The sequence below is a fragment of the Pelophylax lessonae genome, assembly GCF_965119305.1.
Source record: "Pelophylax lessonae genome assembly, chromosome: 12".
Taxonomy (NCBI): domain Eukaryota; kingdom Metazoa; phylum Chordata; class Amphibia; order Anura; family Ranidae; genus Pelophylax; species Pelophylax lessonae.
Window position 1 is genome coordinate 102,879,536 of NC_138779.1, and position 24,895 is coordinate 102,904,430.

The following is a 24,895-nucleotide window of genomic DNA, read 5'->3' on the forward strand; positions in this document are numbered from 1 at the left end:
CCTCACTACTACATGCTCATATAGGTGCCAAAATACGGTGCTTTCCACAAACGCACAACAGTCCTCTTCGTTAAAAAACTCCCCTACGGAATTGAGATTTATGCCTGACTATTACTGTACAGACAAACGAAATGATATGCTCCAGATGAAGCTTTTCTCCTAAGAAAGCGAAACATGTCGAGAATGATATGACTACTAATTGTTCTGTACTTTAAGATGTATGTAAACCATTGTTCTAAACTGTATGTATTAAGGTACACCACAGTATAGACCATCTATGGGTCTGGTTTGGTCCTTAACACACAATTATATGCCTGTATTTTTCTTTGGTTTTTAATATGTTTTGAATAAAATAATTTTTTTTAAAAAAACATTTGTGCCCGAAATCCTTGTTTCCCAGTCCTCTCACTCAATTAGCAATTAAGGATAGGGACACACCCTAAATTTGATACTTCATGACCCAGATAGCTGCTGTCTGTGGATACATGGCCTAGAATAAAAATTCTAAATAAACAAGTGGTTGTAAATAATATCGGTGATGTGTGTGGTGTTTTTAAATTACCACTTAGTGAAAAGTGAACATTTAAAATAAAGAATGGGGTTGCAATTTCACATACGTCCACTAGATGTCACCCCTGATATACGACCTGTATTTACTGTAGGTGGTAGGTTATTCCAGGGGTTCTCCGGCGGAATGATCTTAGCTTCAAATCCCTCAAATAGAGAAAGAGGGCCCCATGATGTCGTATACAATCTGCAGTTTAGGACAAAGAAAGCAAAAGACTCACGCTTAGGCTGTCCAAGATCAGCGATAGCGGCCGGGAAGCTTCCGCGTTCCACGGCCCAGGCTCCGAAGCCGGAAGTGACGTAATGACGTTGCGACTCTGCCCTACGTGTTTGTCAGAGGACGTCTGCTGGAGCGGCGTGTCATTTTTGTTGTTTTTTTTTTTAACGAGTAATGGCGATCTGCGATTTTGCGGCGGACAGATCGGACCCCTGACTGAAATTTTTGACACTTTTGGGGTTACCAGTGACATTACTACAGTAATCAGTGCTATACATATGCACTGTTACTGTAAAAATGACACTGGCAGGGAAGGGGTTAACTTTTTTTTGAGAGGGAGGGGTTAAGTGTGTCCCTAGGGGCGTGTGATTGGTTGTGGCTTGAGGTGTAAGAACAGTGATCAACGGTCCTACATAGTAGAACCGTATGATCACTATTCTTACACAGGGAAGAATGACAGGCGGCTTTGTTTACACTAGCCGCCTGCCTTTCTCCCGCTGTAACAGACGATCGCGAGTTACCCGGCGGACATCGGGTCCGCTGGGCACACGCGCGGGGGGGTCCGTGACCGAGCGGGAGCGCGCCTCCGGCGGCGCTTGCTCCCCAGAGCCTCACAGGCTAGCGACGTAGCCCTACGTCGCTTTGCCTGTGAGGGGCTGACTGCCGCCGTAAATAGTCGTGCGGCGGTCGGCAAGTGGTTAAATTGGCGTAATGAGTGAGGTGAAGCGAAATGTACATAATTGGATAATCAAAGTCAAGTCAGATCATTTACTAATTTAAAGTCTGCCATAGATTGAGTGATTTTCTTTTCTGCAACCAGGGGTTGCATGAAAAAAAAAAATGCTTGATTCCCCATCAACACAGTCAGTGTTGATGGGGGAATTCCTCCTGCATAGCTATTGTGTTCTCCCAGCAAGGGGTGGGTCGCAGGCAGCCGTCCTGGCAGGGGGAACACACAAGGATTAATGCCAATAATCACATGAAAAATCTGACAGGCTGGTTGTACCCAAGCTTGATTTATCGATCAACTTGGGTACAATCAGCCTGCTCATACATGGTTCGAATCTTGTCCGGTCCTTGCTTAACCGGCTGAGATTTGAATCGTTTATGGCCGGCTTAAAGGAGAAGTACAGCCAAAGCTTTTTTGGCTGTACTTCTGTGTATCTCAGGAGTGCAGTTTGTTCTGCACTCCTGTGATCCGTTTTCAGCGGACTGCGGGCTGAAGCCCACTTTTGGCTAACGCCACGGAGCTAGTCCATGCTAGGGAAAGATCCCAACCATATGGTTGGGATCCTCCCAGATGCATGGACAGACAGCTGGCTCAACCTCTCAGTGAGCCAGCCCCTCCAAAGCCCAGCGCTCGCGCGTGCGTTCCACGGCTCCAGGGAGTGACGTCAGCTGGCTCTGCCGCACCGGAAATGCATCGACGCATTTCGCCCTTCCACTAGGGTGTTTTCAAAAACAGGGCCATTATAATAGAATTTTACCCTGGAGGAATCAGACTCCCTGTGAAGGAATTGTGGTCCCTGCAGACTCGAGCAACCAGGAACAAGTGGTTATAAGAGGATAGAGATACCCTGGAGGTGGTCCCTTGGCTTTGTTTCACTTTCAAGTTTTTTTGACCCCAGTGAGGGTCCATTAATTATGGTGAGTGCGGTTCTTGGAGGGGTTCTGAGACACCTTGCACTGGATTTTGGAGCACTTCAGCACCTTGTTGCATTATTACAAGCACCTTATCACTTATAATTGACTGTTTGCTTGCACATTAATTGGACTCTTTTTTTATACTTTTTGATTTCACATTGTATCAGCACTGGAGCACTTTCATACACTGATGAATTGTTTACTACATATTTAATGGTATTTATTAACACTGTGCACTTTATTTATGGTTTTATCATATATTATACATTTTTTTTATAGGAGGTATTAATATTTTTGCAAGCTCTGTTTTTCTTGATTATACCAACAGCACCCACAGCTGTACCCTCCAAACAACAGTACCCACCAAATAACAGTACCCACAGCAGTACCCACAGCAGTACTCACCAGCCAGCAGTACCTACTAGCCAACAGTACCCATACCCACCAGCCAGCAGTACCCAGGGGTAATCTATGACAGAGGAGTGGGGGGGGGGGGGGGAAGAGTAATCCTGGTCACAGCTTTATTTCAAATGGTAAATTAAAAAAAAAAAAAAAAATAATAATATATATATATATATATATATATATATATATATATATATATATATATATATATATATATATATATATATATATATATATATATATATATATCTTTCTCTAGATAGATCTAGATTAATTTATATATATATATATATATATATATATATATATATATATATATATAATATAAATCTTTAAAATAATCGTGATCTTGATTCTAAGCAAACAAATTGTGATTCTCATTTTTGCCAGAATCATGCAGCTCTAAGTGCTACATAAGGCATCTCCTGATCCCTACATAAGCTGTATTTTCCAGTGCCTGGGAATCCCAAATCTTGGACAGCGTTAATTTGTAAATTGAGTCTATCATTGAGAACCTGGCTCCTTTTCATGAATTTCCTTATTGGCCCATCATAATAGGTAGCCTCAATCTCCAGTAAGGAGGCTCAGAATGATTGCAACAAGGCTACCAGGATGAAATTGACATATTAGACCAACTCAGAGTTTTGGGCGTGGGGTGCTAAATTCTACAACTCAGCAGATGTGCAGACACCAGAAGCAAAAAGAAGCTTCCTTTTTCTGATGGTACTGCCACTTCATCAGTCTTGGGTGATGTCACGTTTGCTGTAAAGCCCCATTCTCGGCTAAAAATGACCGGATATACTAACTTAGGAACTCCATCCAGGTGTCCCTGTGCGCCACTCTTTAAAGGCATGGGGGGGGGGGAGGGGGGCGCGGGGATTAAGTGCAGCAACAGTGCCCTAAGACTGTTGTTCCCCTTAGCTGATGCCAGTAGTCTTCAGGATCCCAAGAGGAAAAAAAAAAAAAGAGAAAATTACTCCGGTGGTGAAAAAGTGCTGCATTTATACGCTTGTCTGAGAGTTCAGAAAAAACGGGGCGGAGACCTGAAATACACACTGCGGAGCTCAATGAGGAGGGCTCTGAGAGCTGATTGGAGGGAAGGGACACAGCTCACAGGAACAGAGCTGAGGCTGTCAATCAGCTGTTACCTTTTTTTTTTTTTGGTGTCAGGAAAACGTGTCCGAAGTTTTTCTCCTAATTGAGACAAGTACACACTATAGAGCACATGTGGCAAACACAAGGCCTATTGGCCGAATCTGGCCTCCCACCTCTTCTGGAGCTGTTGCACCCCCTTGTCTCTGTCCCTACCTTATCTTCCGCAGTCGGCAGCAGAAAGGAGAGCCCTCCATTGGTACTTCTACAGACCCTGCACTTTCTGCTTCCCAGTGTGCCAACTCCCCACCCTCCCCCCAGCTTCTTCCCTGCAGCAGCACATGGTAAGAATGGAGGAGGGCACTGTGATGTAAGAGAGCGGGGGGAGACCCTTGACATCTATTGTAATGGGGGGTGGGGGTGCAGTGCTATGGATAACTGGTGTAACAGATACAGCTGGCCCCTTTTGGGCAACCGTAATGCTGATGTGGCCTGCTATGAAATAATGGGTTTTTTGATTTACCGTTAAATCCATTTCTCTGATGTTCATTGACAGACACATCTTAACCATTGGGTTATACTGCCCCCTACAGGAGTAGGACACTAGGCAGAAAAAACTTCTGGGTAGTTCCAGGGGGTTTACTTCCTCTCTCTGCTATAGCCACTCAGTTTTGTTACAAGCAGTGTCAGGAGAATTATAACTCCACAGAGGGGTGGGTGCTTTGTCCACAATGAACATTAGAGAAATAGATTTTATGTTAAGTCAGCAGCTTCTGGTATTCTTAACCATTGGGATGTCCCAAAGCAGTGTTAAACATGAGGGGTGGAAAACAGCAAAAAATTCCCAAGGCTAAACATTAGCCAACCAGGCAACAGGGGCTCAACCAAACAACTGGAGCCCACCTGAAAAAAAACAATACACCCTCAAAGAGGATCAGGTCCTCTTAAACAGCAGCCTGCAAACCTTGCGGCCAAGGGAAGCATCCGCAGATGCCAACATATCCACTTTATAAAATTTTGTAAAAATGTGCACCGACGATCAGGTGTGGCTGTTTTGCTAACCTGCGTCACTGACGCCTGATGACAGAAGGCCCAGGAGGCACTAAGCGCCCTAGTAGAGTGTGTCATGACAGAGAAAGGAGGAAACTGACCCCTGATGGAGTAGGCCGAAACCACCGTCTCTCTGAGCTGTCTAAAAATGGTCACAGATCTATTCCCAGCCATTGATGGTGTTTGGTGACTTTCCAAATAAAGTCTGCATGAATCACAGGCCTGTCACTCTCTTTTTTTTTTTTTTTTTTTCTTGAGCAGAATGTATGCATTCCACAAGCATTGCTCAAGAAGATGGCTGAAGGTCTTCTTATAGTAGTTTTGCTGCTTCCTCATAGCTGGGTAGAATGGCATTGCTTGGTGGACTCTGTTGACACCTCCCATGCTGTTGTAGTCCTTCACTACTTGTGGCTTCATGACTTATTTCCCACCTTTCATGCATACCATAACAGTGGAGGTGTTGTGCACTGTACTCATTAGGCACACATCTTTCTTGTCCCTCCATCGCAGTGCCATCATTTTGCCTTTCTTCGAGGCAACCATTTCTCCTGTCTTGATCTTCTTTTTGCCATACATTGGCTGTGCAGTAGAACCTCATAAAATTCAGGAGATGTATAAAAGTTGTCCGTTGTTACACAATAGCCCTGATTTAGCAATGGCTCAATTAGTGAAAGAACAGAAGATGTTGCCATTCCATAATTACTGTATTTTTCATCAAATTGTGTTCCTTTTCCAGTGTATATCACTGAATTCCAAATGTAGCCAGTAGATTTGCACAGCATGTAGGATTTTCCGCCAAATCTTGCCCTCTTTGACGCAATGTATTGCACCCAGCTGAGCCTTCCCTTGTAGGCCATTAGACTTTTATCTATGCTGAGGTCTCTTTCTGGCACATAGCTCCATTGGAAACTCTGAAGAATAATTTGATATACTTCCCAAATTGTTTTTAGTTTTGGTGCAGGATGATTAGTTTCATCAAATTCTTCATTATTTTCAAAGTGCAGATATTTCATTATGAGGGAAAATCTGTATTCTGACATGACTGTGCCAAAGAATGGAGTGGCAAGTAATGTATTGGTTGTCCAATACCACTTCTGCAGGGGTGTCACCACTCCCTGAAGAATTATTAGGCCCAGAAATGTCCAAAAGTCATCTTTGGTCAGTAGTTCCCACTTTCTGCATCTTGCAAACCTCTGATGCGTAGCGCATTGTTGCTCTTTGTACCAGTTTGTCTCTGTAACAATTTTTTCAGAAGCTCATCGGTCAAAAATAATTGTAGGAGTGCCAAGGAGTTGTCATTGTCAAGGTTAACTTTCATACAAGGTGCTCCTGTAAATAAGAATCTTGGGGGCGCTGCCTGATCCGTACCGCAGTCAATAGAACACCAAGTCCGCACATCGCTGAGCACAGTTACAGAACAAAGAACTGGAAAAGCACAGGTAGGGCACTGGAAAAGCCTCCAGGTGAAATCCTGTGGTGAAATAACTTGATACAGTGTAATCTGTTAGGATCACAACTTTGTATCATGTCATTTGTTTTATTTACTAAATTGCCGCCGGTCCCACCCCCCTGCATCGCGGCGCTCGCAGGGAAGGGAACCGGAAGACAGGTTCCGGCATCGGGGTGAGGATGCCTAGTGGACAGGGATAGGACAGTGGGTGATCGCAGGGGAAGGTGAGTTTTATTGTGGAGTAATCCCGAGTGTTCCTCGGGGTTACCGCTTTTGGTACTCTATATTAACCCCGAGCCACACTTAGGAATACCGCTAGGGAGGTTAATGATTTCATCCAGGGTATATTTTTTTTTTTAGATGTCAGCATGGTAGGCCAAAACAGAGAGCTGAGCGACTATGGGAGCCACATCCAAAGATGCAGCACAGATAAACTGCAGCCCATGGACCAGCTGGTCTGCCAGCTCACTAAATGCAGGGAGGGAGCTGTTCTCCCTCCAGGTCACGCACAAAAGCTTAGCCCACTCAGTCAGAGTTTGCAGCACCAGGGCAATGGTGAACACTGGCCTCAATGCCGAGCCAGCCAGTGTGAACATATTGTGGGCCACAGCCTCTGCTTGTTTTGTCAGCCAGGTCCTTAAAGGTCAGAGACTCTTCAACCGGAATCATAGTTGCTTTGTTTAACCCGGAAACCAGAGGGTCCACCACAGGTAGAACAGACCACTTTTTGAAAAGGGACTCTTCATAGGGGTATTGCCTAGCAAACCGCTTAGGAACTCCAAGCAGACGCTTCGGTCGTCCTCACTCTTTTGCGACAATTCTGTCAAAATAGGCAGGGAAAGGGAAACACCTTTCGCTGCTTTGGGTGGTTTGAGTGCCAAGGGAACCTGCGCCCCTGTCGCAGTAGCAGCTTTATCCCCCATGTTTAAAGGCTCACGCACAAATACAATCGGTGCCTCCACCAGCGCCTTTTTGTGCGCAATTGCAAATGTGGAGGAATCATTCTCAGTATTCAGGGTGCGTGGTTGCAGACCCATCAGCATGACCCACATCCATGGCGCCGAATCAGATTCAGGATCAGATGAGACGGGAAGGCGGGGGGCACTTTTGCTTGTAGGTCTCCACAGACTTAATTAGCCACCAGGGGGACTCACAGAATAAGTGCAAAAACACTAAGGGACACCCCCACCGTGCTGGCAGCACCATCCAGTTGCCAGCTACAAGCACCAATTGACCCTCAACAGAGAGGGAGAGGACCCCACCAGACTCACCACCCACAGAACCAGGCACAGCTAGTCACCAGGAGAATCTGCACTGCACGCATTCGATCAGGAAGTGAAAAATATCCAGGAGTTACCACTAGAGGATGAGGAGGGGATCCCACTGCCGAAAACGCCGCCCTCAGGCTCCACTGTCATGGCTGCCACTGTTTTGAATGGCAAACCACCGCAAAATGGCCGCTGTGCATTGTAGCCTATGGGCTACAAGAAAATGGCATCACAAGGCTCTCTGGTTCCCAGGAGTTATACCTAGCCGCAGGACAGGGCACCCTGGCAGGAGCCCTCGCCAGGTACAGCCGATCATCTGGTTGCCGGCAGCGCACTGCCCCCATCACCAGGATAGCGCCCGGCCCTCACCCCAGGGGGTATCCAGACCATCCATACAGCCCCCGCAATAGTGTGGGGGGGGGGGGGGTGCCAAGAAAGAAGAGAACCCAGGGGGTCCGACCTGCTCATGGAGGGGCCCGCGTCCACCCCAAAACCCTCCAGGGCAAGAGGAGGGACAGCTACTTACCATACCAGGAACTAGGCAGGCACCGCTCCAAACAGATCCTCCTCTCCATCAAAATGGGGGGGGGGGGGTCGTCGGCCAGGAGGAAGGCTGTGACTCAGGCTGAGGCTTGGTCGTACACGATCTTGCGAGACATTTAACTCGCAGGTCCTGCCCCTGTTAAGTGGCCGACCTAGCACAGAGCTGAGGCCTATGCGCGCTGGCTGGCCAGACTGGGGTGACCACTGGATCTAGATTATCTAGCCCGCCGCCCAGTCTGGCAGTTGTCGATCTCACAGGAAAAATCCAGAAGGAAAAAATTTTCCATCTAAAAAAAATTTTTGCCCAGACCAAAGATCCCAGCAAGGAACTAGGTTCTTACTCCTGACTAGGCAGAAAAACTGAGTGGCTATAGCAGAGAGTATACCCCCTGGGACTGCCCATGGGTGTAGCCAGAATTTGTTCTGCCTAGTGTCCTACTCCTGTAGGGGGCAGTATAACCCAATGGTTAAGAATATCAGAAGCTGTGTCCGTCAATGAACAAAAGAGAAAAGAGTTTGACACCCCTGCTATAAAGGGAACAGCTTTGCTCCTATTTCATATCTGAAGTTTACAAACACTTTAATGTAAACCTGTACTGAAATAAAAGTACTGTATGTTTCTCTATATACATTTCCTTTCAAATCTCGTGGCCTTTAGCTTGTGGCTTGTAACCTTTTATCAAAAAATTACATGACTATTAAATGACTTTCAGCTGGTGCCTGTATTACCTGCTTTATCCTTTTCTGTCCTTAAAGGGAATGTTTAGTGTGTTTTTCAATAAATATTTTTATATTAGCCACACTTTTACATGCTTATACTTGCATATTTTATTATTGTGCTCAATATAGAGATTTGTAGACCAACCGATATAGGGAGCTTTGTATTTGTGAACAGTAGGGAGGATGAATGATGCTGAAGCCAGTAAGTCACACAGCGAATGTATTATTTGAGGTTAGCTGGCTGACTCATAGACGTGCATTGTGCGATAGAGACGAAACAAAGGCATTCCCATGCAGGAATTGGAGCCTACGTAGGTAATGAGCACATACAGTATATCTGCCTCCATTTACATACTTTATATAGAAACAACACTTCAATACATTTTTAAAGAATGCATTTGCACTTTGATGACTATTTTTATTTAAGCTAATTCTTTCAAACAATTTATATCTAAAAATAAAATTTAAAACCGCTGTGTATTCCCTTAATAAAGCTGAGCTCTGCGCACACAGCTATATGTGCAGTAGAAATACGTACGTGAACTTATTTGTTTAACTTACCAAATGGTTTGGAATTTAGTAAAGCCAGTTTTGTGATCAAGGCATTCCTGCCGACAGAACAACCAGGTCCACAACCTTTACTATGGTAGCAGTACAGCATAGCTAAGAACACGCACCCCTGCCTGCTTATTGGCCAGTGAAGGAACAACAGGATACTGATAAAGTCATCCCTTTGCTTCAGTCTTGCAGTCAGATTTCCTATTTGCATATGTACATTCAAACGACTGATGAGCTCCTAGTGCTACCCCTGCCCCTAATAAAACTGTATTAGTGTCTTGCATGGTCTGTCTGAACCTGAAAGGTAAATGTACCACTAATCCACCTTTCCTCCTCTAAAATATGTTTTTTTTTGGGGGCGGGGTGGGGGGAGTGGATACCGTTTTTTCAAAAGTTTCATAAATTTGTCCTGAGCCCCGCCTACCTAAAACATCCTGGGACATGTCACATTATTTAGGAAAGTGCAAGGCCAATCTGACAGACCTACATGGTCATGCCCAGTGGGGCGCAGCAGGAAATTACAGTCGGCTCCTATAGCCAAGTGTGCAGCACCAGGGATCTGAAGACTGGCAAAGAACCAGGCCCTATGAAGACAGCGTTGGATCCCTGGGCTGGTGAGTATCTGTTTTGTTTCTTAAAAGTCAGCAGCTACAGTATTTTTTATTTTTTTAATAAAACAACTGGAGTTCCTCTTTAAGTTATCATTCTCTGGTAGTATGAATCCTAATTTCATCTACATTATCTGCCATTAACTTGGCTTTGTCATAGACTTGATGGTTTCAACAGGGAACATTGGTGCAGATATCTCTATATACCTTGTGGGCCACCTACGGCAGATTTATTGCAGCATAGTGGCCCCGCTACAACGGATCACATACATGTACGTGATCCAGAATTTCCTGGTAGGTGTTGTGCTGTCATTCACTACAGTACAAGCTGATCAGCAGGTCCTGGCCAATGATTTATGGCCAAGACCTGCTGATTGGCTTAGCAGATGACAGTTTAGAGCACTGTGTTTACTAACACAGGGCTCTGAATAGAGAACAGTGATGTGATTGTTTTTTTTTTTTTTTTCCTGCAAAGCAGGGAGAAAAAACAGACACATCGCTTAATAAAAGCAGCACATATCACACACGTTAGATATTGCAAGGCACACAGTTAACCCTTTGATTGACCCTAGATGTTAACCGCTTCCCAGCCAGAGTCATTAGTACATTGATATTGTATTGTCAGTGTCAGATAGCCCGCCGCACTATCACGGTCCCACTTTATGTCGCTGATCGCCGCTATTACTAGTATTAATAATAAATGAATAAAAATTCCTGTATATTTATATATAATAATTTGGTTTGTGTGAAAGGTATAGTGTCTACAATCTATATACTGTACACTTATTGGGATTTTGTTTTTTTACCAAAGACGTGTAACAAAATGCACATTGGCCTGTATTTATTAATACATTTAATTTTGTTTTTGTTTTTTTTATTAGCTATGTTTTATAGCAGAAAGTAAAAAGGGTTTTTTTTGGTCTTTTATTTGTTTATATAATAAAAACCCCAGTGGTGATCAGATACCATCAAACAGAAAACTCTATTTGTGTGCAAAAAATGATATATATTTTATTTGCATACAGACAATCCCCGAGTTACAAACGGAGGGAGACAACAGGAAGTGAGAGGAAATCTAGCTCTAGGAAAGGAAATTCACTCCCGGAAGAGTTATCATGGGAAAAAGGTGTTTTCACTGAAGCTTTATCACCAAACCTTGTTTCTACAACCCAAAATTTTCAAAATCCAATTGTCATAAGGACAGAAAGTGAGATGAAATCTGATGAACAGGGGCACAGACAGAAAAGCAACGTTACAGGGGTGTTAACCCTTTCCTATGCTATGTAAAAAACGAATATTTTTTTGGCTGGTGTTCCACTTAAAAAATGTGCCTGTTCCAACTTACATACAAATTCAACTTAAGGTGTTACTAAACCCACAACCGTAAAATCAGGCTGTATAGGCAGTAAAGCATGCTTGTTATGCTCATTATGGAATCTAAGGGGTTAATCCTTTGCATTGTATATAAAGGCTGTTAGATCCTGTCTCTCTGATCCTCCTCTTCACTCACGGTGTTCAAAAAAACCCTGATAATTTACAGAGCCAGGGGACGGGCTGCACATGCTTAGTTTGGTGTGTATTGAGAGTTTTTTTTTTCTTGGGAGGGTGCATGTGATCAGCACAGAGCCAATAAGCACCGTCCAGACAGAGAATCAGGGGAGAATGAAAACTCCTCCTACAAGCTTTACTGGGAACTTATACAAGTTTGCTATATACTGCTGATTGAAAAAAATGGATTTTTGGAAAATCTTACTGTAAAATCCTTTTCTCTGTCGCTCATTGACAGACGCAGTCCTCTTGATTAATATCAACTTGGGACGTCCCAAAGCAGTGCCACAAATGAGGGGTGGGATAACAGAAATCACAAACCAATCTAGAAGGCCCAACTGGTGCCGACTAGAAGTCTTAAAGGCTCATCAGTCAAAAGGATGAGACTCCCAACAGGGAAACCCTCGAGGTAGACCAACGGTCTCCTCAAATTGCGGCCTGCAGAACCTTGCGGCCAAAAGAGGCATCCGCCGATGCCATCACATCAACTTTATAAAATTTTGTAAAGGTCTGAACCGACGACCAGGTAGCCGCCTTGCAAACCTGGACCACTGACGCATGATGGCGGAAGGCCCAGGAAGCACTAAGCGCCCGAGTGAAGTGCGCCTTAACAGGGAACAGAGGATTCCGACCCTTAATAGAATAAGCCTGTACCACCGTCTGTCTGATCCATTTGGAGATGGTCGCGGCAGATGCAGGCAACCCCTTTTTGGGGCCATCCGTGATCACAAAAAGTGAATCCGTTTTACGAAACGAGTCCGTAGTCTTCAGGTATACCCTGATTGCCCGAACCACATCCAAGGAATGTAACGCAAACTCCCGAGGATGACTGGGCTTAGGACACAGGGAAGGTAATACAATATCCTCATTCAGATGAAACTCTGAAACCACTTTAGGAAGGAAGGATAGATTCGGACGAAGAACCACCTTATCCCTATGAACCACCAGATATGGGGAACGACAAGATAATGCGGCCAGTTCTGACACCCTGCGTGCAGAAGTGATAGCCACCAAGAAGGCCATCTTCTGGGATAACGTAAGCAAGGGAATCTCCCTAATATCTTCAAAGGGAGGTTTCTGAAGAACCGACAACACTAAATTAAGATCCCAGGGCGGTATGGGTGCGCGCACTGGCGGAGCCAGGTGTCGCACCCCCTGGATGAAATTCCGCACCAAGGAATTAGCAATCTTCTTTCAGAAACCTTTGGCTACTAACGCTGAAACCTGACCCTTGATAGTGCTCAAGGATAGTTTCTGCTCAACCCCCTGTTGCAGAAAGGCCAAGATTCGGGTCACCGAATAGGTACGTGGAGGAAATCTAAGAGATTCACACCACACAATATAAGCCTTCCATGTGCGATAATAGACTTTAATTATAGCAAGGAAAGCGACTTCCAGCAGAGTAGGAATAACTGAAGTTGACAATCCCTTGTCCTTCAGCACCTGGGTCTCAATGGCCAGGCCGTTAAAGCCAGCGATTGTAAAGCAAGATGGAAGATCGTTCCCTGAGACAACAGATCCTCCCTGAGATGAAGTCTCCAAGGAGCGTCCGTGACCAGCCTCACCAAGTCGGCATACCAGGCTCGACGAGGTCCGTCCGGAGTTACCAGGATAACTGGAATTCCCTCCACCTCTATCCTGCGAAGAAGTTTCGGCAGTAACTTGGGAGGATGGAAGGCATACAGTAGCTGATACTGCCCCCACGGGGCGATCAGCGCGTCTGCTGCGTCCGCTAGAGGATCGCGGGAGCGAGCTACAAACCTCCGCACCTTCCTGTTGAGCCGAGATGCCAACAGATCCACATCCGGGGTGCCCCAATGGAGGCACAGCTGGTGAAATACCTCTGGATGAAGAGACTATTCCTCTTGATCCAGAACCTGACAGCTGAGATAATCTGCTGCCAATTTTCCACCCCCGGAGCGAATATCGCGGAGGGAGTCGGAAAAAAACCTTCCGCCCAATGAAGAATGCTGGCCACTTCTATGGCCGCCAGGGCACTCTTGGTGCCCCCTCGGTGATTGACATAAGCCACAGCCGTGGCATTGTCCGACTGGATCCAAACCGCGCTGCCTAAAAAAAGTTTTTCTAAAAAATCTTGCCAGGACCAAAGATCCCAGCAAGGAACTTAGGTCCTTACTCCTAACTAGACAGAAAGAAACTGACTTCCTGTAGCAGAGAGAGAGAGAGAGGATATACCCTCTGGGACTGCCCCGAAGGTGTGGCCAGAACGTTTTCCTTCTGCCTAGTGTCCTACTCCTGTAGAGGGCAGTATAACCCAAGTTGATATTAATCAAGAGGACTGCGACTTCAACTGACAATTGCGCGGTCGTGCGACGCCATACCCAAACAAAATTTACGTCCTTTTTTTCCCACAAACAGAGCTTTCTTTTGGTGCTATTTGATCACCTGTGCGATTTTTACTTTTTGCGCTATAAACAAAAAAAAGAGCGTTTATTTTGAAAAAATAACAATATTTTTAACATTTTTTTTATATGAAATTCCCCCCCAAAAAGATGTAAAAACCAAATTTTTTTAAAATTTTTGGCCAATTTGTTTTCTGCTACCTATGTTTGGTAAAAAAAATCGCAATAAGCGTATTTTGATTGGTTTGCGCAAAAGTTATTGCGTTTACTAACAAAGGGAAAGATTTCTGTCATTTTTGGTGTTTTTTTTTTTTTTTTAACGCGTAATGGCGGCGATCTGCAATTTTTTTTGCGGGACTGCGACATTGCGGCGGACAGATCGGACCCTTGACTGACATTTTTGACACTTTTGGGGGTACCAGTGACATTACTACAGTAATCAGTGCTATATATATGCACTGTTACTGTAAAAATGACACTGGCAGGGAAGGGGTTAATGTATGCCTGGTGCTTACTGACGTGTAGGGGGGGAGGTGACTGAGTGAGTCATGGACAGATCGGATGTCCAGCTATGCTGAACAGTCCGATCTGTCACTCCCTGTCACTATGGAGATCCGCCCGCTGTGTTTACACACAGCGGGCGGATCTCCAGATTCGATCCCCGACGATCGGGTAAGAGCAGTGGCTATCGCCGCTGCTTCTCCCCTGGCCCGACTCCCGCTGTGAATGAAAACAGCGGGAGCGAGCCTCCGGCGGCGCGCAAGCGCCGCCCAGAAGGGGGAGTGTCTGACGACGTAGTACTACGTCGTCAGACGATAACGAGCCACTCTGCCGCAGTAATATTACTGTGAGCAGTCGTAAAGTGGTTAAAAAAGAATTTGATTACCTCTGCAAATAACAAAACTAGAATATCACTTTTGGATTAGTGTCCTCTTCTATGCCTAGAGCAGTTCACTGACACCTGGCTATTGTAAGCATTAGGGGCAACTCTAACCTATGCTCATGGCTGTTCTGCCACTTTAGATTGCATTTGATGCACAGTAAGTGAAGATGAATAGGAGATGTCCCATTGATTGTTACTACACTTCATCTTTCTTCTCTCTAGTTTCAGCCCCATTCACCCTTTTACAAATGTTATTACGTGTTAAGTTCCAGAATTGAAAATGTATTTGTTTTTATGCAGGAGACCCGATGCGCTTCCATGCACATTATATCGCCATCTGCTTTCCACAAGATGAAGAAATCCCACTAAGTGACATTATCACTGCAGGAAGGTTGGGAACAAATGTCAAGAAGACTGTACTGCTGTGTTCCTCTAATGAAGAGGGACTAGTGACTTACACTTCTTTACAATGGTCAGGATTGCAGTAAAATATTTCAGCACACAAGTCTCTTGTTTGTTCTGCTTTGTGGCACTGTTCCCCACAGTGATGGTACCAAATGTCATGGAGAATATGAGAAACATCTAGAACTGAAATGAAAGTTTAGTCACGGAGATAGCAGTAAGTAATGAGCGCTTAGTACACCTCTCTGTGCAACTCAAATTGAGCTTATAAAGGAAAATGTATCGGCAGATTTACTTTGAGTGAGGATGGCATGGCATCAATAGATATACTGTGCGTATATACACTGATCAGCCAAAACATTATGATCACTGTCCGGTAAAGTAAATAACACTTATGTTACAATGACATCTGAATGTGGACATGTTGTCGTCCCTGAAATTGATGTGTTGAAAGCAGTAAAAATGCAAGCGTAAGAATATGCACGACTAATTAGATGATTGGGTCACAGCCTCTCCAAAACTGCAGCTCTTGTGGAATGTTCCCGAGGTGCAACGGTAAGGACTAGGGATAGAACGATACCGATATTTTGGTCACAACATATCGGTATCGGCCGATATGTTGTACATTTACAGTTTTGAAAAATAAAGACAATTTTGACACAAATCTGGTACTGAGCATGTTAATTTTTGTTTAATGCCTAATGGCTGGCTGGCACCCTGTGGTAGGTGGCTGGCTCGCTGGTACAGGGCCTGTGGCTGTGGGTGGCTGGCTTCAGGCTGCTGTGGGTGGGTGTATATACTCCCGTGAGACTAGTGACTAGTCTCGACTCCAGATGAGGCTGTCCAAGGCAAGGGAGGCGGCCTAAGAAGGCAGAATGACGTCACAAAAATATCAGCCAGTTCTGGGGCCGATACCGATATATCGGGGAAAGTGCATATTGGTCTTGCCGATATACGGTCTATCCCTAGTAAAGATCAACCATTTGGGTATAAAAAAAAATAGCAAATAAACCATATAGTGTACACACTTGTGACACAAATCATATTGTAATTAAATTTTATTAAAAATTACCTTTCCTTTTCAATCTGCAGCTGTTATTTTCTGAAAATGCAATGCAATATGGCTACCTGGATGTGTTCTGTACACAGAATGTGTACTGACCACACCCCAGAAACATAATTTCCTGCTTGTATGATTGGCTCACCAATTTTACCAGAAGTCTGCCTAAAATACAAGTCAGATTTCTGGCATCCCCTGCAACAAAAATGTCATTTTTTGGTGAGATACTCCCAATAGGAACACATCTAAAGGGATGCATTCCCAGCAGCTTTCCTCAGAGCCCTGCAGCTGCCACAGCTGATAGATAATTATGAAACCACTCCCAGTTGACCCACTCAGCCCAGGGAAACAAACAATGATTTCTTCAGAATAACAAAAAGGTAGGAATCTGCAACAAAGTTTGGTAAAAATCCTTGTAATGTACAGAGATCACCCAGAGGGGAATGATTTTTTTCCTCAACAAAAAATGGATTTTTGTAAAATCTTACCGTAAAATCCTTTTCTCTTAAGCTCATTGACAGACGTAGTCCTCCTTGATTAATATCAACTCGGGTTATACTGCCCTCTACAGGAGTAGGACTAGACAGGAAAGAAAACGTTCTGGCCACACCCTAGGGGCAGTCCCAGAGGGTATATCCTCTCACTTCCTGCTACAGCAAATCAGTTATGTCACAAAGCAGTGTTTAGAGAATTTAACCCAACCCAACTCAAAAACAGAGGGGCGGGTACTACGTCTGTCAATGAGCTTAAGAGAAGGGGATTTTACGGTAAGATTTTACAAAAATCCATTTTTCTCTGTCGCTCATTGACAGACGTAGTCCTCCTTGATTAATATTAACTCGGGACGACGTCCCAAAGCAGTGCCACAAATGAGGGGTGGGAAAATGGAATCAAAAACCAATCTAGAAGGCCCAACCGGTGCCAACTGGAAGTTTTAAAGGCTCATCAATCACACGATGAGACTCAACTGAAATTCCAACGGAAAAAAACCCTCGAGGTAGACCACCGGTCTCCTCAAATTGCGGCCTGCAAAACCTTGCGGCCAAACGAGGCATCTGACGATGCCATCACATCAACTTTATAAAATTTTGTAAAGGTATGAACCGACGACCAGGTAGCTGCCTTGCACACCTGGACCACTGACGCCTGATGGCGGTAGGCCCAGGAAGTACTGAGCGCTCGAGTGGAGTGCGCCTTAACAGGGAACGGAGGATTCCGACCCTTAATAGACTAAGCCTGTACCACCGTCTGTCTAATCCATTTGGAGATTGTCGCGGCAGATGCAGGCAACCCCTTTCTGGGGCCATCCGTGATCACAAAAAGTGAATCCGTCTTACGGAACGATTCCGTAGTCTTCAGGTATACCCTGATTGCCCGAACTACATCCAAGGAATGTAACGCTTATTCCTGAGGATGATTGGGCTTAGGACACAAGGAAGGTAGCACAATATCTTCATTCAGATGAAAATCTGAAACCACCTTAGGAAGAAAGGATGGCTTCGGATGAAGAACTACCTTATCCCTATGAACCACTAGATATGGGGAATGGCATGATAATGCAGCCAGTTCTGACACCCTGCGTGCAGAAGTGATAGCCACCAAGAAGACCACCTTCTGGGATAATGTAAGCAAGGAAATCTCCCTGATATTTTCAAAGGGAGGTTTCTGAAGAACCGACAAACACCAAATTAAGATCCCAGGGCGGTAAGGGCGCGCGCACTGGCCGAGCCAAGTGCCGCTCCCCCTGGACACCAAGGAATGAGTAGCCCAAGGCTTCTGAAAGAAGATTGCTAATGCTGAAACCTGACCCTTGATAGTGCTCAAGGATAGTTTCTGCTCAACCCCCTTTTGCAGAAAAGCCAAGATTCGGGTCACCGAATAGGTACGTGGGGGAAATTCCAAAGATTCACACCACGCGATATAAGTCTTCCATGTGCGATAATAGACTTTGCTGGAAGTCGCTTTCCTTGCTTAATTAGAGTAGGAATAACTGAAGCTGACAACCCTCTGTCCTTCAGTACCTGGGTCTCAATAGCCAGGCCATTAAAACCAGCGACTGTAAAGCACGATGGAAGATCGGTCCTTGAGACCGCAGATACTCCCTGAGAGGAAGTCTCCAAGGAGCGTCCGCGACTAGCCTGTCCAAGTCGGCGTACCCGCTTGACGAGGCCAGCTCGGAATTTCCAGGATAACTGGAGTTCCCTCCACCTCTATCCTGCGGAGAAATCTCAGCAGCAATTTGAGAGGCTGTGTCCGCTAGAGGATCGCGGGTGCGAGCCCTGTTGAGCCAACCTACCAACAGATCCATATCCGGGGTGCCCCAATGAAGGGACAGCTGGTGAAATACCTCTGGATGAAGAGACTATTCCTCTTGATCCAGAATCTGACGGCTGAAATAATCTGCCTGTCCACCCCCGTGATAAATATCGTGTAGAGAACTGGAACAACTGTTCCCCCCAATAAGAATGTTGGCCACTTCTATGGCCGCCAGGGCACTCTTGGTGCCCCTTGGTGATCGACTTAAGTCATGACCGTGGCATAGTCCGATTGGATCCGAACCGGGCTGCCCTGGAGCTGCTCGGTCCAGTAAATCAGACAAAGTCTGATCGCTCTCAGTTCCAACCCATTTATCGGTAACCTGGAATTTATCAGAAGAAATGACTTCCCCTGGCTGAGCATCGGAGACCGAAGCCACCAGACCAGAGCCTCCCTGGTCCGCTCACTCAATCGGATCCGATTGTCCAGGGAATCGGGATTCCGATTCCATATGAGAAGAATCTCCTCTTTGGAGAATTCGGGTATGAGACTGGGCAAACGGTACTGCCTCTAAGGAGGCGACCATCAATCCCCGCCAGTTGACGGACAGCAACATCCGAATCATTGACTGAATCTTCTGGAGTTTCTCCGCATGGAGAAACACTCTTGCCAAGGATGTATCCAAAATTAGGCCCAGATAGTTCAGTCTCCTGGTGGGAACCAGGGATGATCTTTGGGAAAAGCAACGAAAACGCTGATGTCCTGCGAAGATGGGGATATGAAGATAGGCATCCTAAATGTCTATGGACGCCAGGAAATCCCCCTGATGCAGGGAGGCCACCACTGTATGGATGGACTCCATCTCTTCCAAGACCAGAATTGGACGCACCTAGCCCTTTTTCCTGGGCATTGTGAACAAGTTCGACTAGAACTCCTCCAAGGAATGGGAACTACCACTGCTTGTTGTATCAAGCTGTCCCCCGCAAAGCTTTTTAAGCGACCGGGGATGTCGAATATTGGAAGGGAAGAATCGCACCGGTGGAAGTGATCGAAACTCGATCTTGTATCCCGACCATATGACCTTGCGAACCCCTTTATCCGGGATTCTGGAAAGCCCTGGATCCGGAAACCGGTGAAGACGTCCCCCCTCCTTAGAGATGGGTGGGGCCCATTCTGTCAATCCAACGGGATAACAGTGGCTTTATTTAGTCTGGAAATCAGTGAGTCCACTATTGGTGGTACCGTCCATCTTTGAAATGAGGGATTCCTCAAAATAATAGCGCCTAGCAATGCGTTTGGAAATAGCAGGGCTCATATACGGACGACCCTATTTGGGCAAGGGAAACCCTTCACCATTTTGGTAGGCTTGCTAGTACCAAAAAAGGAATATGAGTCTCAGCTACCTCTGCCGGTGTAACCACAAGATTTAAGGTTTCCCGGACAGACACAACTAGTGCTTCCACCAACGCTTCTTGTGCTATGGCGGAGGCATAAGCGTCCTCCTTACTGTATGAGGAGACCGTACCTGAGACAACAACCCCAGAAAAGGGACTGTAATGACCAGCTCAGAATCCGTATCTGAGGTATCAGATGACATAGGGGTAGGCGGGGGTCGCTCTTCTTGACCCCCATCCCTGACAGGCTACCTCCACCCGGGATACCAAAGACTCCAAAACTGCTGATAATGCATCATCACAAGTGGGGTACTGGAGGGTCCTGCGGCCACCCTGAGGGGATAAGGTGGGGATACATGTGTGTCAGGGTTCATGTAACAAGACACTTGCCAGCAAACACAAAAAAATTAATTGCAAGAAAAAAACATTTTTTTTTTTTAACTTAGTCCCCCAGCGCAGTAGCGCCCCTCAGTCTACCTGCTTGGACCCCTCAGAAAGAGAGAGAGACCCCAAGGCTCACCTGATGCACAGAAGTTTATCAAACTGCTTCCAGCACTGTCTGTTACAGACAGGAAGTCTTTGGCTTGCTTTCCCTGGGCCTAGGAGGCGGCTCCACCCCTTTACACGCCTTCTGGCGCCTCCCAATTACTCCACGAGGTGTTTGGTCACCTCAAACATGGCCGCCCCCATGCTGGAGACACGAGGCTACGCCAATATGGCGGCCTCGTGCGATCTGCAGGAAAATGGCGGCGGCCTGTGTAGGATAGCGGCGGCTTGCCAGCTAGCAGCGGCCTGCGGGATGAGTGCATTCAGCCTGCGGAGGTGTCCTCGCTTTCTGGAGGGATGGCGATCTGTGGCAGCAGTAACTCGACCCTTACAGTCATATAGTGACTTTAGATAGTCAGCTCCCAAACCAAGCCTCCTGGTTTCTATTCACAAAAACCACACTCAAATTGGGGGATCTGTGACCTGTTATAGGATAGAGGGGAGACCCAGAAACTGAGTGTCCGACCATCCCAGAGAGGGGCCCGCGTCCCCAACAAACCCGACAGGGGGAACATTCTACTCACCATACCGGAACCAGGCGGTTGCCAACTCCTGACAGAACCCCTCTCCACCGGGGTGGGGGGGCTGTCGACCAATACGGACGCCGTGACTCTGTTGGTCATTGGCGTCCAGGCGAGACGTTTAACTCGCAGGGTCAGTCCCCGTCCAGTGGGACTATGTCGCGGCCGACCCAGCGCGGAGCTATGGCCTGCACGAGCTCGTAGGCTGAACTGGGGTGACCACTGGATCTCAACATCCAGCCCGTCGCCCAGTTTCAGCGTACTTGCTTGAAGATCTCACAGGAACACTGGAGAAAAAAAGCTGTCTAAAAAGTATTTCTAAAAAAATCTTGCCGGGACCGAAGATCCTAGCAAGGAATCTAGGTCCTTACTCCTAACTAGACAGAAAAAAACTGATTTGCTGTAGCAGGAAGTGAGAGGATATACCCTCTGGGACTGCCCCTAGGGTGTGGCCAGAACGTTTTCTTTCCTGTCTAGTCCTACTCCTGTAGAGGGCAGTATAACCCGAGTTGATATTAATCAAGGAGGACTACGTCTGTCAATGAGCGACAGAGAAAGTGGAGTTACGCTTTAACAGGGTTCGTACGGCCATGAAATTCCTGGAAAAGTCATGGGAATTTAACATGACACTTTCCAGGCCTGGGAAAGTTAGTGGGGTTTAGTCATTTTCCATAAGTTTTGGAAAAGTCATGGAATATTGAGAGCTCACCACTGTGGAGCAGATGCTGAATGATTTTATTGACACATATTTTACATTGGTGTAAGCGTCTATAGGACTGGTAGGCATCCTTCCAGGTCCGCAGTTTGCCCTGAGACTGGCCAGCAGCAGCAGCCGAGAGTTGACAACCAATCAGACAGCGGAAGCACATAGTCACTGGAAGGAGGCCCAGCCGCATGAACGTGATGACGGGGGGGGGGGGGGGGGCGGTAACCGGTCCAGTTACCGCACCATCATGTTCATGTGGCCGGCCCTCCCTCCAGTGACTATGTGCTTCCGCTGTCTGATTGGTTATCATCTCTTGGCTGTGGCAGCAGTGCTTCCATCTCATCCACTGTAAAGCAAGGGACCATTTTGAGTCACGCTGTATCCAGAAACAAAACCCTAACTGCAGAGGTACTGTACACTACAAAGCTTGTCATTTATTTTAGTAAAAATATGCTGGGTGTGACATGGATTTTCTTCTTATTTAACATGAATACATAGACATTTCATGAAACATTAGGTCATGAATATTTACATGAAGTCATGGAATTTTATTGGTAAAAATGTGTATGAACCCTGTTTAAGTTGCTGAAAAAGTTAATGCTGGTTCCAACAGTAAGGTGTCGGAACACACAGTGCATTGCAGTTTGTTTCATATGGGGCTGTGTCCATCATGCTGGCCCATGTCCACAGGCAAAAGCACATATAATGGGCACGAGAGCATCAGAACTGGTGCAGTGGAACAAGGTGAAGGTGACCTGGTCTGAGGAATTCAAGATTTGTTTGAGGAACACGACAAGGTGTTGTCTTGGCCTCCAAATTTCAATCCAAACAAGCATCTGTGGGATGTGCTGGAAAAACAAGTCCAATTTATAGAGGCCCCAACTCACAACTTACCTGACTTGATCTGCTACTGATGGCTCGGTGCCAGATAACTATAGTATACCTTCAGAGGTCTAGTGGAGTCTATACCTTGACGGGTCACGGTGGTGGACAAAGTTATGGGTTAGCAGTGGGTTTCACTCCCTGTCACTTTTCCTTGGTTTCTACATCCGACCTTCCTGTGTCATTACACCAACGAGCAAATCTCCATCTGTGGGCATTGCCAGATTGTCAGGATCTTCTGTCCCAAAGACCAATTTGTCATCCTGCTTCTCAGGTTGCTGGCTTCATTTCTGCTTAAAGCAGAAACTTTACCCATACCAACTTGATAAAAAAAATAATGTTCTTTAGCAAGGAACATACATTCTACATGAATAATTATGCTACCAAAATTATTGTGTGCTGGAAATTGTTCCCGTATGGTCTTGCCAGAGGCTGCCATTTTGCCAAGCAGCAGTAAATCATGAAGCGGAACTAAACCCATCATTTAATGGTTTTAAAAAAAAAAACAGGCTATTTTCCTGGAATGTTGGTATTGCAAACTGTCACATTTACTGTATTTTCTGGCGTATAAGACTACTTTTGAACCTCAAAAAAAATCGCCCAAAAATGGGGGATCGTCTTATACGCCGAGTATAATATCTCCAAGGTAACCTAAGTATAAGTATTACCGGTAGATGAAAATTAGGGGGGTCGTCTTATACGCCCAGTCGTCTTATACGCCGGAAAATACGGTACTTGTGTCCTTAACTAAACTATCAAACGACTGGTGTCACGATCACATGTGCAGCACCATGGCAGTTGCAGATCAAACAGAAGCAGCTTCCTTGGCTATAAAGGGTAGGAGGGTTTAATTTTGCTTTAAGCCTGTCAGCAGCTGAGCATGTGCAGAGCAGGGTGAACAAGTTTATTACTAGATTTAAAACCATATAGACCAGGAGTCTTCAAACTATGGCTCTCCAGTTGTTCAGGAACTACAATTCCCATCATGCCTAGTCATGTCTGTGAATTTCAGAGTTTTACAATTCTTCATGGGACATGTAGTTTCGAAACAGCTGGAGGGCCGTATTTTGAAGACCCCTGATATAGACACTTGTTTTTAATGTTTTACATAGCTACAAAAAGGGGCCAGCCTGAAGTGATCTAGCAGGACGTACTTTTCGGACTAAAGTTCCAGGATGGACACTGAAAGGGTGCCTTGGATTCTCATTCAACCATCTCTAAGTTGCTCAGACAGATCGTCATTTAAGATTACTGTTTTGTGGTTTGAAATTCTCAGAGATGGGGCAAGCACTAAAGGTAATGCCAGCAGCTTTTACCTGAACTGAATCCTGGAAAGTGCCCCACGTGGAAACCGGCATCTAAAAGGTCACTTCCGGATGCAATACTTCAAAAGTCAGGCTGAGAACAGCCACACAAGATAGCGGCAACAGGAAGTAAAACTCTGAAAAGGGTATTTTTGAAGAAAAGAAAAAAGTACTAGCAAAAGTCATGCTGGTAGTAGGAGGGGTTATTTAGGCTGGCCAATTCACGGTTTACCCTTCCTGTAGGTGGCAGAATAACGCAAAGGTTAAAGACTTCTGTCTCTCAATTAGCTAGAAGGAAAATCTGTCAGAAGTTTTAAACCTTACATTCTGTTAACATATATGTTTGTTTTTGTCCTTGTCCTCATTGGAAAGATATGCCATCACTTCGCACAGTGGAGACTAAGATGGCAATAAAAAACCTGACAGCAGCCGGTTTCCCTCTTTTGTTCTATCTAAAACTAATCAATTTTTAAAAGGTACTTCCAACCAAATTAAATGGTATTTGCCTGGGGTTTAGTTTTAACCTTTTTGCTGTCAGAGCCATTTTTTTCCATTTTGCATGCACAAATACACAAAAAATGTACTTAAACTCAAAACATGATTTATTTTTTGAAAGCAAAGACCCTGAAAAAAAAGATGGTGGCAGTTGCAAGTTTTAGGTCACAGATATGTGCTATTGTTTAACAAATCTATATTTTCAGCAAAAATGCACACAATTTAACACCCACAATTTTGGTAAAACATAAACGATGAGGCTGCATCAGGAGTAGGTCCACCCACCTGAGGAAGGGCATAAAAGCGGTTACCCCAAATTGTCCCTACCAATTCTCTACAAGCCTTTTTACAGCTCATCACTTTATATTTACTGTGAATAATGGCCCTAGAATTACTGCTCTCTTTCTGGTGTG

The 24,895-nt window shown here is 45.5% G+C and overlaps 1 protein-coding gene across 2 annotated transcripts in view; it reads left to right on the forward strand.

Moving 5' to 3' along the window:
• Positions 1-15,642, forward strand: part of TSEN34 (tRNA splicing endonuclease subunit 34) — a 30,733-nt gene extending 15,091 nt beyond the window's left edge. For both annotated transcript variants that reach the window (XM_082274590.1, XM_082274591.1), the window contains exon 5: positions 15,217-15,642. In XM_082274590.1, coding sequence (XP_082130716.1) covers positions 15,217-15,404 — 188 coding nt within the window. In that variant the 3' untranslated portion in view covers positions 15,405-15,642. The remainder of the gene's footprint in view (positions 1-15,216) is intronic.
• The last annotated feature ends 9,253 nt before the right edge of the window (positions 15,643-24,895 follow it).